Here is a 13543-nt window from a genome sequence, read left to right as displayed (position 1 = left end):
CTACATACCAGACACATATCAACGATGTAGATGTTGATAATACGAAGAATGTGACATTGTGTTTTTAAATGTTAAATTTTAGACTGGGTTCAGTGTGGCAGCAACGTTAAGAGTATACACCTGATGATGGCCGATAGAGGCCGAAACATGTAGTGTAGAAAGAACAAGATCAAAGACATATAATATATATTGTTTGCACTTAGGACGGAGTTTGTATCATTTATCTATTTTACTTTCTTTATGTACATGCATTAGTACTCTTATCTATAAATGCTGTCTTGTAAACAGAGAAGCTTCATGGTGCAAATTGATGTGTTGAAACCTGATATTTTTTGTCAGTGTGTAGCAGTGCCCTTGTTCCTTTCTTTCTCGTAGGAAATTCTGCAGTCAAATTGTAAGGTACCAAAGTGGCATGTAGAAATACTGTTCCTAAAATGGCAGAGTGTTTCCCTGTGCTAAGTAGTGAGACATCATGTAAATGAAGGAAATGAGATTCATTTTCAGAATTTGTCAGACTCGAGCAATTTTCTGCAGGTTTTGATATGTCATACATAATGTTTGACATATGAAGAAAGAACAAAGTCTTATCTTCAGAAATTCAGTGACTCAAGTCATCAGTAGATTATTGGTGATATGATTAAAAAATAATGGCGCATGCAGTAGCATAGTTGGTTGACACACTATGCTCCAAGGTGGAAGGTTGTGGTTTTGATTTCCAGTGAGGTCACTGGATTTTTCAGTGGACCTAATCCTTTCGGCTGTACTATGGCACTGAGGTTGAGTCAAACTCTAAGAGAAGTTAGTACCAGGAATCTTCCTGGGGGTAAAGGGTGGTTGGCACATAAGACTGACAACCTCAGTACTGTCTGTGAACCGAATGTCTAGAAAATGTGAGAGTCTTGACATCTCACAACCCTATAGGCCCCCACAGCCTGTTATAGGGATAGCTTTACCTTTTGCCTCATTAAAATATTTTAGTCAGTTGCTAGGTTACTAGCCTTCTCCAGTGTAATCTCTCAGAACAAGTTGAAATGCAGTGTTTCTTTGTGACATATTTGTCCACTTAATATTGCTGTATGAACTACAGACATTATATGGGGTGGTGTTACAAATGTAGAAGAATAGTTAGGGTGCAAATAGACATGTTTCTTACAGGTGTGATCCTGCTTGTATTCAATATCATCTGTAACATGGTGCAGGTGTGTTGCTGATACAATATGCACTAGGTTCAGCCCTAGATATCCAATTTTCATAACATTATTTTAATGAATAGTACTGTGTTCTAGAATGTGATACTGTACAGTCTGGTAAACGTTTACTGATATTTCAGAGGAATATACTGCCTCCATCTTCAGGTTCAAGAGTAAGCCCAGCTAAGTAGCATGCTTACATGGTTTACTCTTCAACATGAAGATAGAGGTAGAATGTGCTTCTGAACATCAGACGTCATCTACCAGACTGCATCATGTCACATCCAAGAAACAACCACTGTGAGAACCTCAAATTTCTGATAATTGTAATGGATTTCACTGAAACCAGGGTGCCTGAGATTACATTGCAGAGTGAAGACTTCTAGTGTATCACTGAATTGTGCTCCATGCTGAAAACTGTAAGAGACAGAACTTGGTGAGTCTAAATTGTGTGTGGCACAGCAATAGAACAGATTAACTCGGCAGTTAGCAGAATGTATACAGTAGTCATTGCAGGTGCAGTGATAGAGACACAAGTTGCATAACATGAGGTTTTGCTGCAGTGGGGGAAGTGTGGGCACCTCTTGAGGTTAGCAGCCAGCGTTAAAATAGTTGCATCTCCTATGTTTTGAATTTGTCCATTAGCAGCTCCAGTTTTAAGATATCCTTTGTCTAGCATTCACGTCACATGGAGACAGGGAAGATTGCAGGTTATATTTATGCCTAAAGCAACCCTACTGGACTTGGGGTCCAGTAGTAATTTTTGTACAGAATCCATTGCAGGATTATTAATATGTGGCCTTTAAATACATTATATACAAGTAGCTGTGGATTTCAGTGTAAGAATTCGCAGAGTATAGTGTAAAAGGTCAAATTTGGGTATAGGAGGAGAATGTTTATTTACAAGAGCGGATGGTGTCATCCTCTTCTCGTTTTATTATACAACTAAGATATAAACGTCACATACTTAATTTGCATGATTCTTAGCATTCTTAGGGTCCATATATTTCATATCACGAGAACATTTGCGCAAATTGGAGCTCGACTCTGATTTGTTCATAGATTCGTTAGATCTATCGTGGCGATGTTGGCAGTGTGGCAAACCTGTGTACGGTAATTTTAAGATTTAAGCTAATGTAATTAAATTAAGAATTTTACAATTATGCTATCATTTTGAATTTCTCCGTAAGATTGTTATTGATACCTGATATAGAGAACTGTGTGGCCTGACGGTTGCATCCCCCGTACGAAGTTAGTTTGAAGTCCTGTTTTTTTGTGGACGAAAGTGTACGACCAATCCCCACGTGTTGGAAACCGCATGGGTGCATGGGTGGGACGCCATCTTGGGTGCTGGATGTTTGGTGCTGTGGGTCAGCTGCAGGAAGATGAGTGATGACGATAGGGATATTGATATTGAAAGTGATGTAAGTTTGTAGTCTGTAAGTTTCAGATAACAAAAACATGTGAAGAATAAGTGTTGAATTATTTTTCATTGTGTTAATTAATCTTATCTTGCGCCTACAATTTTAGGAGGGAGACGAAGATTCGGATTCGAGGCAGCCACGGCAGTCAAGTAATCAATATTTATCGCAGGTAGGAAGAGTGTTTGGTAGTTCAGTTTGAGTTTCCCGTGTTTAATTTGTTGGAGGTATAAAATAGCAAGACACTGACATGAATATGATTTTTATCTGCTGTTATTGGACGTTGTTATGACTTGCAAGCATCTCTAAAAAAGTGAGAACTGTATCTATTTTGGCACGTAAATGGTAAGTTGTACATAATGTTTTCATATACATTACTTAGAGTTCAAGGCTGTAGCTACACAAATCACTGTAGTCAGGCGTTCGGTTCTGATATACAAACACAAAGGAATAAAGAATTTTAACTTGCTGATAGCGTGTTCTTGTAGGTAGTTTAGTATAATTCCGACATGGAACAAACTTCTCTCCATATAACTTTTGTTTTGCAGCATGGTATGAATGAATAACACAGAATGACGTTATAGAAGTGTTTATGTTAATAGCTCCTGAACATTTTTGGCATAAATTATCAATTTTGGGGCTTCAGAAAGTAAAACGAGCTTCCAAACTTGTACATCCAAATAAAGGGGGTGAAATTAAACCGTTAGGTTTCAGGTGATAGGTACCAATAATCTTTTTTCAGCGAATGATGTGTGTTGCTGCTGACTTTATTTATATGCATGAAAATGGCCTGCTTTCATTAAATGTGATGCACACTTTGCATTTCTTTGTATTGTTCATTATCAGCTTATTATCTTTCAGCATGTGGAATTATAGTTGTAATGGAAATGTCAGATTTAAGACTGTATGGAATGGGTATTATAAATGTAAACTGTCTGTTTATGATCAGGCTGTTGAGCTCTCAGGTAATTTGACTTCATAGAATTTTATGTAACGTCTGACCATCATAAGAAAATTTGACTTTATTTTTAAAATTGGTAACGTGTAATATTGAAGAAAAAATCCGTTACTTTTTTGTATCAAGCATAAAGGTTGTTTAGCATGGAATGAGAATTATCATAAATTTTGAGTTGGGAAGATGTTGTTAAAAAGCAGTTAATTGGATATTTTAAGGTTGTGTCATATCATTTGCAAGGAGGGCTGAAGAAATATAGGGGTAAAGGCTTAGCCAAAGTTTGAACTGCTGACCGTCATAATATGAAGTACAAGTGCTGATCACTACACTGCACCCTTTGTGTACTTGTCTGACATTATGTGTACATCCAAATAGCGCTCAGAATATCAGTTTAGATGAGTAATGATTCAAATTTATGTGTGCCTCTTTGCAGGCTGAGAAACGAGCACATCACAATGCATTAGAAAGGAAGCGTAGAGACCACATTAAGGACAGCTTCTCCAGTCTACGTGAATCAGTTCCAGCATTACAAGGGGAGAAAGTGGTAAGGTTTTCTGTTACTGGACAGTTTCGGTTTCATTGTCAATGTTTTCAGATAATTAGTTAGTTGGGGCAGGATTTTATGTTCCTAGAAGTTAGCAAAAATTTAATAATGAAGTCATCTGTGTTACCATATTAATTGTTTGTATTTTGAATCAGTAGTGCAATACTGTTCGGAAGGTAATGAGCCAAATGTTTGTTCTGTATTGGAATATGTAACCATCCAAGATCAGCATGTGAAGCACTCATCACAATGCTTGATTTATTGTTGAAACACATTGCCCAAAATTTTTTTTTGTCAAGCCTTTTATTAACTTTTCTTCCATGGCCTTGATATATGTCACAGTTAATGGAGATCTTTGTTTGATTCTTAAAATAAACGACTACATATAGTGAGCATCAAAAATATTTTAAGTGTTTCTACTTTTAAAAAATTTTACATATTAGTTGGTTCTTGATCGTAGAGGCATACCTCTGATGATGATTCATTATGAATCGAAACATGTTGGGTAACTGAGTGCTAAAGTGGTGGAAGCGTTATATTTCACATTGGACTGAAATAAACTTAATTGTAAACCTGTTAGTGTGATGGACCAGAATGAAACAAATTAAATTCATATTTTATAATCATATAATGACACAATTCATATCAGAAATATGCGTTCCCAATACATCACATATTAACCACCTATACATCATTGAAACTCATCTCTGGGCTTCACGATCAGGCTTTACTACGTAGAAAGCTTTAACAACACAATGATCAACAAATCACATAACATGCCCTATACCACACTGTAGCATTGGAACCTTATGAATTAACTTAGCATACATATTCTTACTGTTTCATACTTATAGTTTTAATATATTTTTAAATATTTTTAGTATTTTTAATATTTCTGTAATATAATCAACATTACTTTTATGACCTAATATATCTTAGATACATGATATATGTTTCATTTTAATTTTATTTTTATTTGATTTTCATTTATTTTATACTTAATTATAATATTTACTAACTTGAGGCAAATTTTCTGTAATTATTATATAATATGACACATTGCACTGGTATGGATCCATACTGGTAGTTCAACAACTAAATGTATTCTTATATATAAGTGCCTGATGATGGCCTTGTATGACCGAAACATGTAGCAGAAGAAAAAAGGTCTAATTGTAAAACTTTAAAAGTGAGTATATTTGTTGTATTACAGTTCACCTAATTCCTATATATAATTTTCTCTTGCCCACTGCAAGTGTGTGGCAGTGTATTATTGTAAGGAAATCTGCAGCTGTGTTCACCTGAAATGTTGCATTGTTGTGTGCAGAATGTCTGCCTAGTATGTTGACTGAAATTTTGAGACAGTTTTGAAGTTTTCTATGTGGATTATATCAATCTTCATGGCTAATATTTCTTATATTATTCTTGATTCCAGTTTATAATAGACTGTTTTTCTGAAAATCTTCATGTGTCCTTCACATGTCAGAGCTGGCATCAGACACAAGCAAATATTATGCTTTTATCACTTTATTTATGTGGAGGTGAGCAGTGGGTGACGCTGTGTTATGTTTTAGTTGAACACTGTCTGCAAACATTCTTTTCTGTGAAGGTTACAGCCTTTGGAGTTGTGACACCCATCGTGCCCCTGAAACATTAGGCGTTTTCCAAGGTACACGATATTCAAACACAGATGACCATACTTTTCATAGTCACCACTGTGAAAACCTCAGATCCAACTTTCTTTCCTTTCTTGATATTCCAAAATAATTGGCTCCTTTCACATTGTTGTTACTTTTTGAAGTCATTGTAAGTTTGTACCTTATTTGTTAATTGATATCACTGTTATTATCTGGAATTTTGCATCAGAACCTTTATGCTGAGCCTGGTGCTGCTTGCTATGTTAGGATTGTTACCCTTAATTGGCTCAACATAAGCACTGGTAGAAGATCGAATTTTCTCATGATTGTTGTTTATGTGTATTTTATGATGGAATAGCCTGTGTTTCAGGTGAGCAGGGCACTGATTTTGAAGAAGGCGGCTGACTACATTCAGTTCATGAGGAGGAAGAACTCTGCCCACCAGCAAGACATTGATGATCTCAAGCGGCAGAACAGCCTGCTTGAGTCCCAGAGTGAGTTCTCATTGATATTGTCTTGTGTATGCTTGTGTCTGTAGACAAGGTTTGAATTTATTGAACGCTTATACACACTGCTTGTAATTACATTTAACCAACTATTTCACACTCTGCAATTCACTACAGAACACACTTAAGTCTTCTCAGTGTCACGTGTTGTCACCAGTCGTTGCCTGGTAACAGCTTTCAACGACATGTTCCCCTTCCTCTGGGTTCCTGAACTGTCCCCATGCCTCACTTACCAGCTTCTCACAGCAGCATCCCACAAGAACTGAACTGCAGCAGTCCTCTAACTAACTCACGCACTCTCCAACCAACTCACGCCACTCAACTAACTTACTGTCACTAATTATCAGGCTTATAACATCTCACTCAGCATGGGCCATACAGAAAACACCGTTCCTCTGTTGCTGTTCAGTTGTTGTTAACAGACTGCATAGAAAACACCATGGCTCTGTTGTTTGTTGGCTGCTGCCTAGCAACAGCTGCTTTACAGTCACCTATCTCATGGTCACTGCCTAGCAGTGGGTCTACAGGCCTCAATATGTAACATCATTGCGGCCATGTTAGTGGTAATGAGATGAAAATTGGTGGATGATGAAAAGCAAAAAAGGCACAGTTGTCCTTCTTTCAAGCTCCATACTGTGAAGACATATGGGAAGTAAAGGTAAAGCTCCACACATCCTTAACTTGTGCACTGTACAAATTGAAAGGTGTGCTTCATGCTTGCCCCCTTAGCAGCTAGCCGCTCCTTGTCGTGCACGTCCATTAGTTGTATTAGTGTATATGGTGCATTAACGTGGCGCAGCTGCGGAGTCGCTCATGGCCAGTTATTCAACTACGGTTCAAGCTGATAACCCACTGACATGACTAGTCGTGAGCGGCTAGCCGCTCCTTGTCGTGCACGTCCATTAGTTGTATTAGTGTATATGGTGCATTAACGTGGCGCAGCTGCGGAGTCGCTCATGGCCAGTTATTCAACTACGGTTCAAGCTGATAACCCACTGACATGACTAGTCGTGAGCGGCTAGCCGCTCCTTGTCGTGCGCGTCCATTAGTTGTATTAGTGTATATGGTGCATTAACGTGGTGCAGCTGCGGAGTCGCTCATGGCCAGTTATTCAACTACGGTTCAAGCTGATAACCCACTGACGCAACTAGTCGTGAGCGGCTAGCCGTGTATGGGTGTTATCAACCTTACTCATAAGAATTTGTCGTGGTCTAGTCATTAGCACTCCTGCTTGAGATTCTTGAGGTCATGGATTTTAATCTGGACTCAAGACTGGTTATCATGACAGGTTTCATGTTTCTCCCACCTCACGAAAACTAAAGAACCTTGAGCCTCACCTGCAGTGTCTGCACCAAAATGTTTAGTTCTGACATGCCAAGCAGAGGAATGTTCAGCATGTAAGCCAGTCACCTATGATTTATTCCATGACAAATCAACACAGCTCACACCCCTGATCCCTTTGGATTTCAGTGGAGTTTGGTTAGGCTGTAGACTACATGAATGAAATGCCAAATTGTAGCTCTGTACCTAGTAGTTCAAAAGAGAGTTACTTTGGGATTGTTTGAAAGCCCAAAGATGCCTTTTTCTAAGCTGTTTAATGTAGTTCTGAAATTTTGATTGATGAGAATGGTAGTCATGAGATTGCATTTGAAAGTGGCTCTATATGGTTAGAAGACTTGAATCATCACAGATTTTACTGAAGAATTCCTTGAATCATTTAGACAAAGAACAACTTCCTCTGTGTTCCTTTACAGTCCTCCAGTTCTATTTCCTACCAGGACAGTAGAAAATCATAGTTGATAATGTACAAGGAGGGTCATAAATCTACCGGAATTTAGTCATATCGTGGTAACTACTCTTGTTAAGTTTGGGGGAGGGGGTTGGCGCAAGTTGCAACAGGCTGAGACTCAGCCATGAAGTGGATGTGTGCAGTGCTGGTGCTCGTCAAGATTTAGATTGAACAGCAGCCAAACATCAAGTTCTTTCAGAAACTAGGGACTTCTGTAGGGGAAACCCCTATGATCCTCAGTGTGTTTTACGGAAATAAAGCTCTTAAAGTATGCTGTATATGTTAGTTTTTTTTTACATATCCTTTCTGTTGAAAAATATACCCTAATTCCATGAACTTTTTTATCCTTCCATGTAGATGTTCTGTGTGACTTTGCAGAAAACTGTTTATTCTTCAGAATCAGGTACTGAGGTTATACAAACCGTGCGTCGCCCTTGGCCAGTTTTAGGTCTGGAAATATGTGCATTCGGTTATCTTTCCTGTGTTATAATTTCTGATTGCTTTTACCATGATTCCAACAATGTCTGTCTACTCTGGTGTCTGTTCAGCAGTTTCTTGGCCATTCCTTTCCACAGAACACAAATCACATTTATTACTTTTCTGATGGATCATCTGCCTAATACAAAACCAGGAAACATTTCATTAATTTGTGCTTTCATATCACAGACCTAAAGTGACTGCAGTGTAACCTATGATAATGTGCGTCAGATTTAAATTAACTGATGATTAGTTGCAGTTCAGATGAATGTTGTATAAAGAATTAGGTGTGACTGAGCATTTGAAGAAATGTATCTTATCAGAAGAACAGTATGGGTTTAAAGCAGACTCTTCAACAGGCAATGCCCTATATAAGCTAATTAATGAAATCCTGCATGCTTTTCGTGGTTAACAATAAAAATCTTTATTTTAAATTCAGAAAATCACAATATAAGTACAAGACAATCCAATAATTTCTGTCACCCTGTATCAAACTTTAGTGTATACCAAAAGTTAGCATATTGTATGAGCATTAGGGTCTACAATAATCTTCCTCCCCACATCAAAGAGGTATCTCATAATCCTAGGAAATTTAAAACATTTTCTCCATATACATTATTTTTATTCCGTAGAAGAATATTTTCAATATAAAACCTGCACAAGTTAATGACTAGTCAAAAGCTAGTATCATACCTTATATTGTCATGCTTGTTACGTTTTAGGAGTACTATGTTATGATTTGCTTATAGTTGGATATTTGACTAGCTTTTGGTTGAAATGTTTCTATTGTTATTTCTTAGTCAAGTTTAATAGTATTAATTATTATGTATTCACTGGAATCAGCTATCTGATTCAACATATTTTATTCTATTCAGTTTCTTTGTTTTATTTATTCTGTATATTATGTACTATTTTGACATGTTCTGTATCTTACGTGTACTGTGGATATATGGAACATTAAATAAATTGAAATTGGAATGGTCAAGTTTCAGAGCATGTACCATGTTGATGCTTGCAGTTCGAACCTTGGAGAAAGCGAAAGCGACAGGGAACTATGCTGCTGAGTCTAGCGAGGTGTCCCTTGTCAGCTCCAAGTCAGACTCTGTGTCAAGTTACCCACATGAATCTGAGTCGGACACATCAGATTCAGAAACCGCACATGCTGCACGTCGTCCAAAGAAGCTGAAAGTGACAGGCTTGTAAAGTGATATGGATTGCATAGCGTGTGCGTCATTGTACCTGAAAATTGAATGCACTGAGACACACTGCCATGTGGGATGTGGGCAGTAATCCATTGGTGCTTAGTGTGTCGTGATGGGTTAAGACCCCCCCTCTCTTTTAAATGTTGCACCATAAGAGTTTAGAAATGTATTTGTTGTCTTCTCAGTGCCTCTCTTAAATAAAGTCTTCTTGGCTGCGTTCAGAAGAATGTTGTAACATGAAAGTGCACGAACATGAACATCTCATACATTTGTGTTTGCTTGGTTTAGGGTATGTCTCGTGCTCCAGTGTTATTCCTGCTTTTGCTTCTTGCCCTCATTTCTCCATACATTCCCATCCAACACACTCAGTTTAACAAGTCCAAGCTATCTCAGTACCATTTTAGCCAACTTATTTTCAGCTACCTACACCTTTGTGCTATTAAGGTTTAGTTGTTTAATAGGTTCTGTACCATCTTAAAATATTGCTGACAATATTTAAGTCATTAAAATGTGAATATAACTCTAGAATATGCTTTCTACACCTTCAACTATCCTCATTCCTTCTATCCAAGACAGGTCTGAGCAGTGTCATGAGATATATGCCTACTTTTGTTTCGTCTTCAGAAAATACATTCATCACATCAACTCAGTGAAATCATAACAGAACTTCTGTACAGGTATATCAGACTCATACTCCCCCCCAACCAATAAACCATTTTGCCAAAAAAAATGCAAGTGATCTGGAGCTGGTAGCGATGATTCCTATGAACCCAGGTTATGGCATTACATTAAGGTGAGGTTTACAACACCCAGTGAACACTACAAATTGACAGTTTGTAGAAATGACAAAAAAATGATGAAGAGATAAGTAAAATAACTTTATGAATAGTTCTGTTGTAGCATTTTATTTTTCATAGGATAAACAGAACTGAGTACAGAAAATGTTTATTAGAATCCACTTAGTAATGAAATGGATTGTTTATTTGTTTAACAATAACTCGTACATTGTGCATATTTATTTTGCCATGATATTTTTTCATCACTATTTCCACATATTAGGTTTTTTACTTCACAGACGAGGAGATGCCATCTGTGTATACTGTGCAGCTGCAATAAATCCTACAACGCAAGCGTCATTGCTTAGCAACAACAAGTTGCTGAACTCGCTAGCGTTGATGAACCCACGGACGTCGGCGCACTTCGGCAGAAGAGTTCAGCGACTTGTTGTTGCTAAGCAATGACGCTTGTGTTGTCACACTTGCTTGAATGTGGGCAGTTCCCACAGATATATAGAAAATGAATGAATTAACATACTGTAAAGTTTCTTGGCCATTAAGAAAGCTAGTGAAAACTGAATGAGTAGGAGTCCCACAGCCCAGGACATCAGGCAGTTGGATTATTCAGTAAAATCATGTCATATATTCCTCATTTCCTCTTCATAAATAAATGTACAGAATATCCCTGTTGAGTGGATAGTACTCTTGCTTGATAATTGAGAGGTCCTATGTTGGAATCTCAATATGGAGGGTGAGGGTTTCATAATTTTCCTCAGGCCTGTCTGGCAAATACCAGGATAATATAGCTGCTAGATAAGTTCTTGCTCTCATTCAGAGTGTGGGGAAAGGAATAATGACTGCCAAGTTGCTGTTCGAATGTGGTGCCCCATGCTACTGTCCCGATCCATTATTTGCTAATCATCCTGTCACAGTCCAAGTTACTGACAGTGTTATTACATGAACCATATGTAAATAAAGTAAAGTGTGTTGTGATTATGGCTATGCAAGGGATGCACTTGAATCTTACCACATAGACATTTCTGATTCTGAATATTAGAAGGCTTTTCTGAACATATTTCAGTTTTGTCCTCGCTGAATTTAAATGGGTACATATTGTAAGACATGCTTGATTTTGTGAATAACAGTTCTGTTATTGGAACAAAATGTGAGAAATTGAACTGAGTCAGGGTAGATTACAGCAGACAGAATTTGTTGCAGTAGTTCCTTTGGAAAGCCTAATTTCTTGGTGCTAGTTTATTGTTTTTATAGTCCATAGTTGTTTTGCCTGTTAAGTTTAAAAATAATGATGTTATTTTTGTGTGTTGAGTAATGGAAACTTAACGTGGAAAAGTAAATGAAGAGAAGTTAGTTTTCCTTTTAAAAGACTTATCATGGAATGGTTTTGACCTTGTGAATCATTGTCATATGCCTCACATGGTTGTTTATACAAGACATCATTGCAATGTACAGAACAAGTAACTAAATGTCAATGAGGTTAAAAACCATATCCCATCAAACTGTTGTTTCGTGTTGTCTATATGGATGGCGAAGGCCATGCACTCCTGGAAGAACAAAATGTGATCCACAAGTAATGAAAAAGGTTCATGTAGCCATCATTGCTGACACAGTTATGACACGCTTACACACCACAGCCAATGTACTGACTCTAGACATTTTCAGTGACATATGAATAAAATCAGAGTACAATCCATAAATTGGTGCCTCCTTTAAGAAATAAGCAAGAGCCACTTATTTTGAAAACTGGGGTAAGGAAGTTCTTTACTTTTTTCATTGTAGCAACCTCAAGCCAGAAACCAAGTATGGTTTCAGAAAAAGTAGGATGCCTGTATGTATTTCTGTTATGAACAAGCATGGTACTTAGAGCTCCATGGGCAGAACAGTATTTTGGTTTCCATCCCTGATGCCCCTGATCTGTACTGCTGTCCCAGTCATGATAAGCTGCTTCATGTCACTTGTTATGATGTACTTTTCCTTTCTACATTTCATTATAATGCATATTACATTTGTAAATTTTATTTCGAATTCTGCTGCAAATTCATATTTGCTTTCTCAAAACTTAAATACTTTCTGATAGTGATCTTTCAGTTTGTGACATTCCTTTGGTGTTGTAACCAGACTGTAACATTTCAGAGAAACATGTTTTCCTCTGGGCTCAGTCTTCTGCTCTCCAAGATAACTTGCTATATAACCTAACTGTGGTCCCACCATACTGTGTCACCTTGAAGATTGAGACAGTGTGATCCTTCAAAGTGTTTGTATCCATCTACCTGCAAGACAACTCAGATCTCAGCTTGTGGATAATAAATACCATAAAGACTACCAGTCTAAAGAGTACTGTTCTCTGGGAAGTCTTGTCATGTAGCCTGGTGCAAGTTTACACAAGTTTCACGGGAACATATCACCTCTATCTTCAGGATCAAAGAGTAAACCAGTCAAACAGTAATTTGAACATATCAAATAAGAGTTTACATTGTAAGGAGGTGAGAGTGCTTACCTCTTGCGAACCATGACATCCCTGCTGATATTAGGCCAGACACTTGGTGGAAGTTTATGTAAAATTTTGAGTTATATATAGTTAGTAGACTGAAAAATATGGCAAGAATGAGGGTCTTTGGGGACTTTATAATCCTACGTATAAATGCAACAAAAAAAAAATAGTTCAAATCCATCTGCCCATGAATTGCGGTTGTTGGACATAACAACTGCACGTCTGATTTGAAGTTCCATGATTAACAGCATATTTCTGTTGACTGTGACATGACGCCGTCTAGTTGATAGCTTTCAGTGTTCTGGAAAAAACCATTTGTATACTTGTGTTGTGTTACATATGAGACTTTGTTGCATTTTCATGAGAAACATTTGTGTACGTCTACTTGCACTGACATTGTGAACACCCATGACCCAGTTTCTTTGCACTTTAATTGGCAGAGATTGTTTAAGGTGTCACAAATCAAAATGACATACAAGCTTAAATCAGTGACATAACATAACCTTGACAACGCTTATATCCGTCCGTACCAAGCGG

At 37.5% G+C, this 13543-nt stretch overlaps 2 protein-coding genes and 1 long non-coding RNA gene across 5 annotated transcripts in view; 2 read left to right on the top strand and 1 right to left on the bottom strand.

Annotated features, from left to right (window-relative positions):
- LOC111863056 (RAB6A-GEF complex partner protein 2) overlaps window positions 1-1627 on the top strand; it is an 18505-nt gene extending 16878 nt beyond the window's left edge. The window contains exon 9 of the mRNA XM_023849014.2: window positions 1562-1627. The gene's annotated coding sequence lies outside the window, so the exon portion shown is untranslated. The remainder of the gene's footprint in view (window positions 1-1561) is intronic.
- Window positions 1628-2484: 857 nt separating this feature from the next.
- Window positions 2485-10241, top strand: LOC111863061 (protein max). 3 transcript variants are annotated; one of them, XM_023849025.1, is made up of 5 exons: window positions 2485-2614; window positions 2721-2783; window positions 4000-4110; window positions 6118-6241; window positions 9538-10241. In XM_023849025.1, the coding sequence occupies exons 1-5, from the start codon at window positions 2576-2578 to the stop codon at window positions 9720-9722; spliced, it is 522 nt and encodes a 173-aa protein (XP_023704793.1). In that variant the 5' UTR covers window positions 2485-2575; the 3' UTR covers window positions 9723-10241. The 3 variants fall into 3 exon arrangements, with proteins under 3 accessions (XP_023704793.1, XP_023704792.1, XP_023704794.1); XM_023849024.1 differs by having other exon boundaries at window positions 6106-6241; XM_023849026.2 differs by lacking the exons at window positions 2485-2614; window positions 2721-2783 and adding an exon at window positions 2796-2956 and having other exon boundaries at window positions 6106-6241.
- On the bottom strand, window positions 10125-13527 carry LOC111863062. Its single transcript, XR_002842540.2, has 2 exons — window positions 13013-13527; window positions 10125-12785 (listed from the first exon to the last, which is right to left on the bottom strand). It is a non-coding gene; the product is annotated as an uncharacterized LOC111863062 (long non-coding RNA).
- Window positions 13528-13543: the final 16 nt, after the last annotated feature.

This window comes from Cryptotermes secundus, unplaced genomic scaffold, assembly GCF_002891405.2.
Source record: "Cryptotermes secundus unplaced genomic scaffold, Csec_1.0 scaffold1777, whole genome shotgun sequence".
Lineage (NCBI taxonomy): Eukaryota > Metazoa > Arthropoda > Insecta > Blattodea > Kalotermitidae > Cryptotermes > Cryptotermes secundus.
The sequence above is the reverse complement of the archived record's forward strand: the minus strand, read 5'-3'. Positions and strand labels throughout refer to the sequence as shown.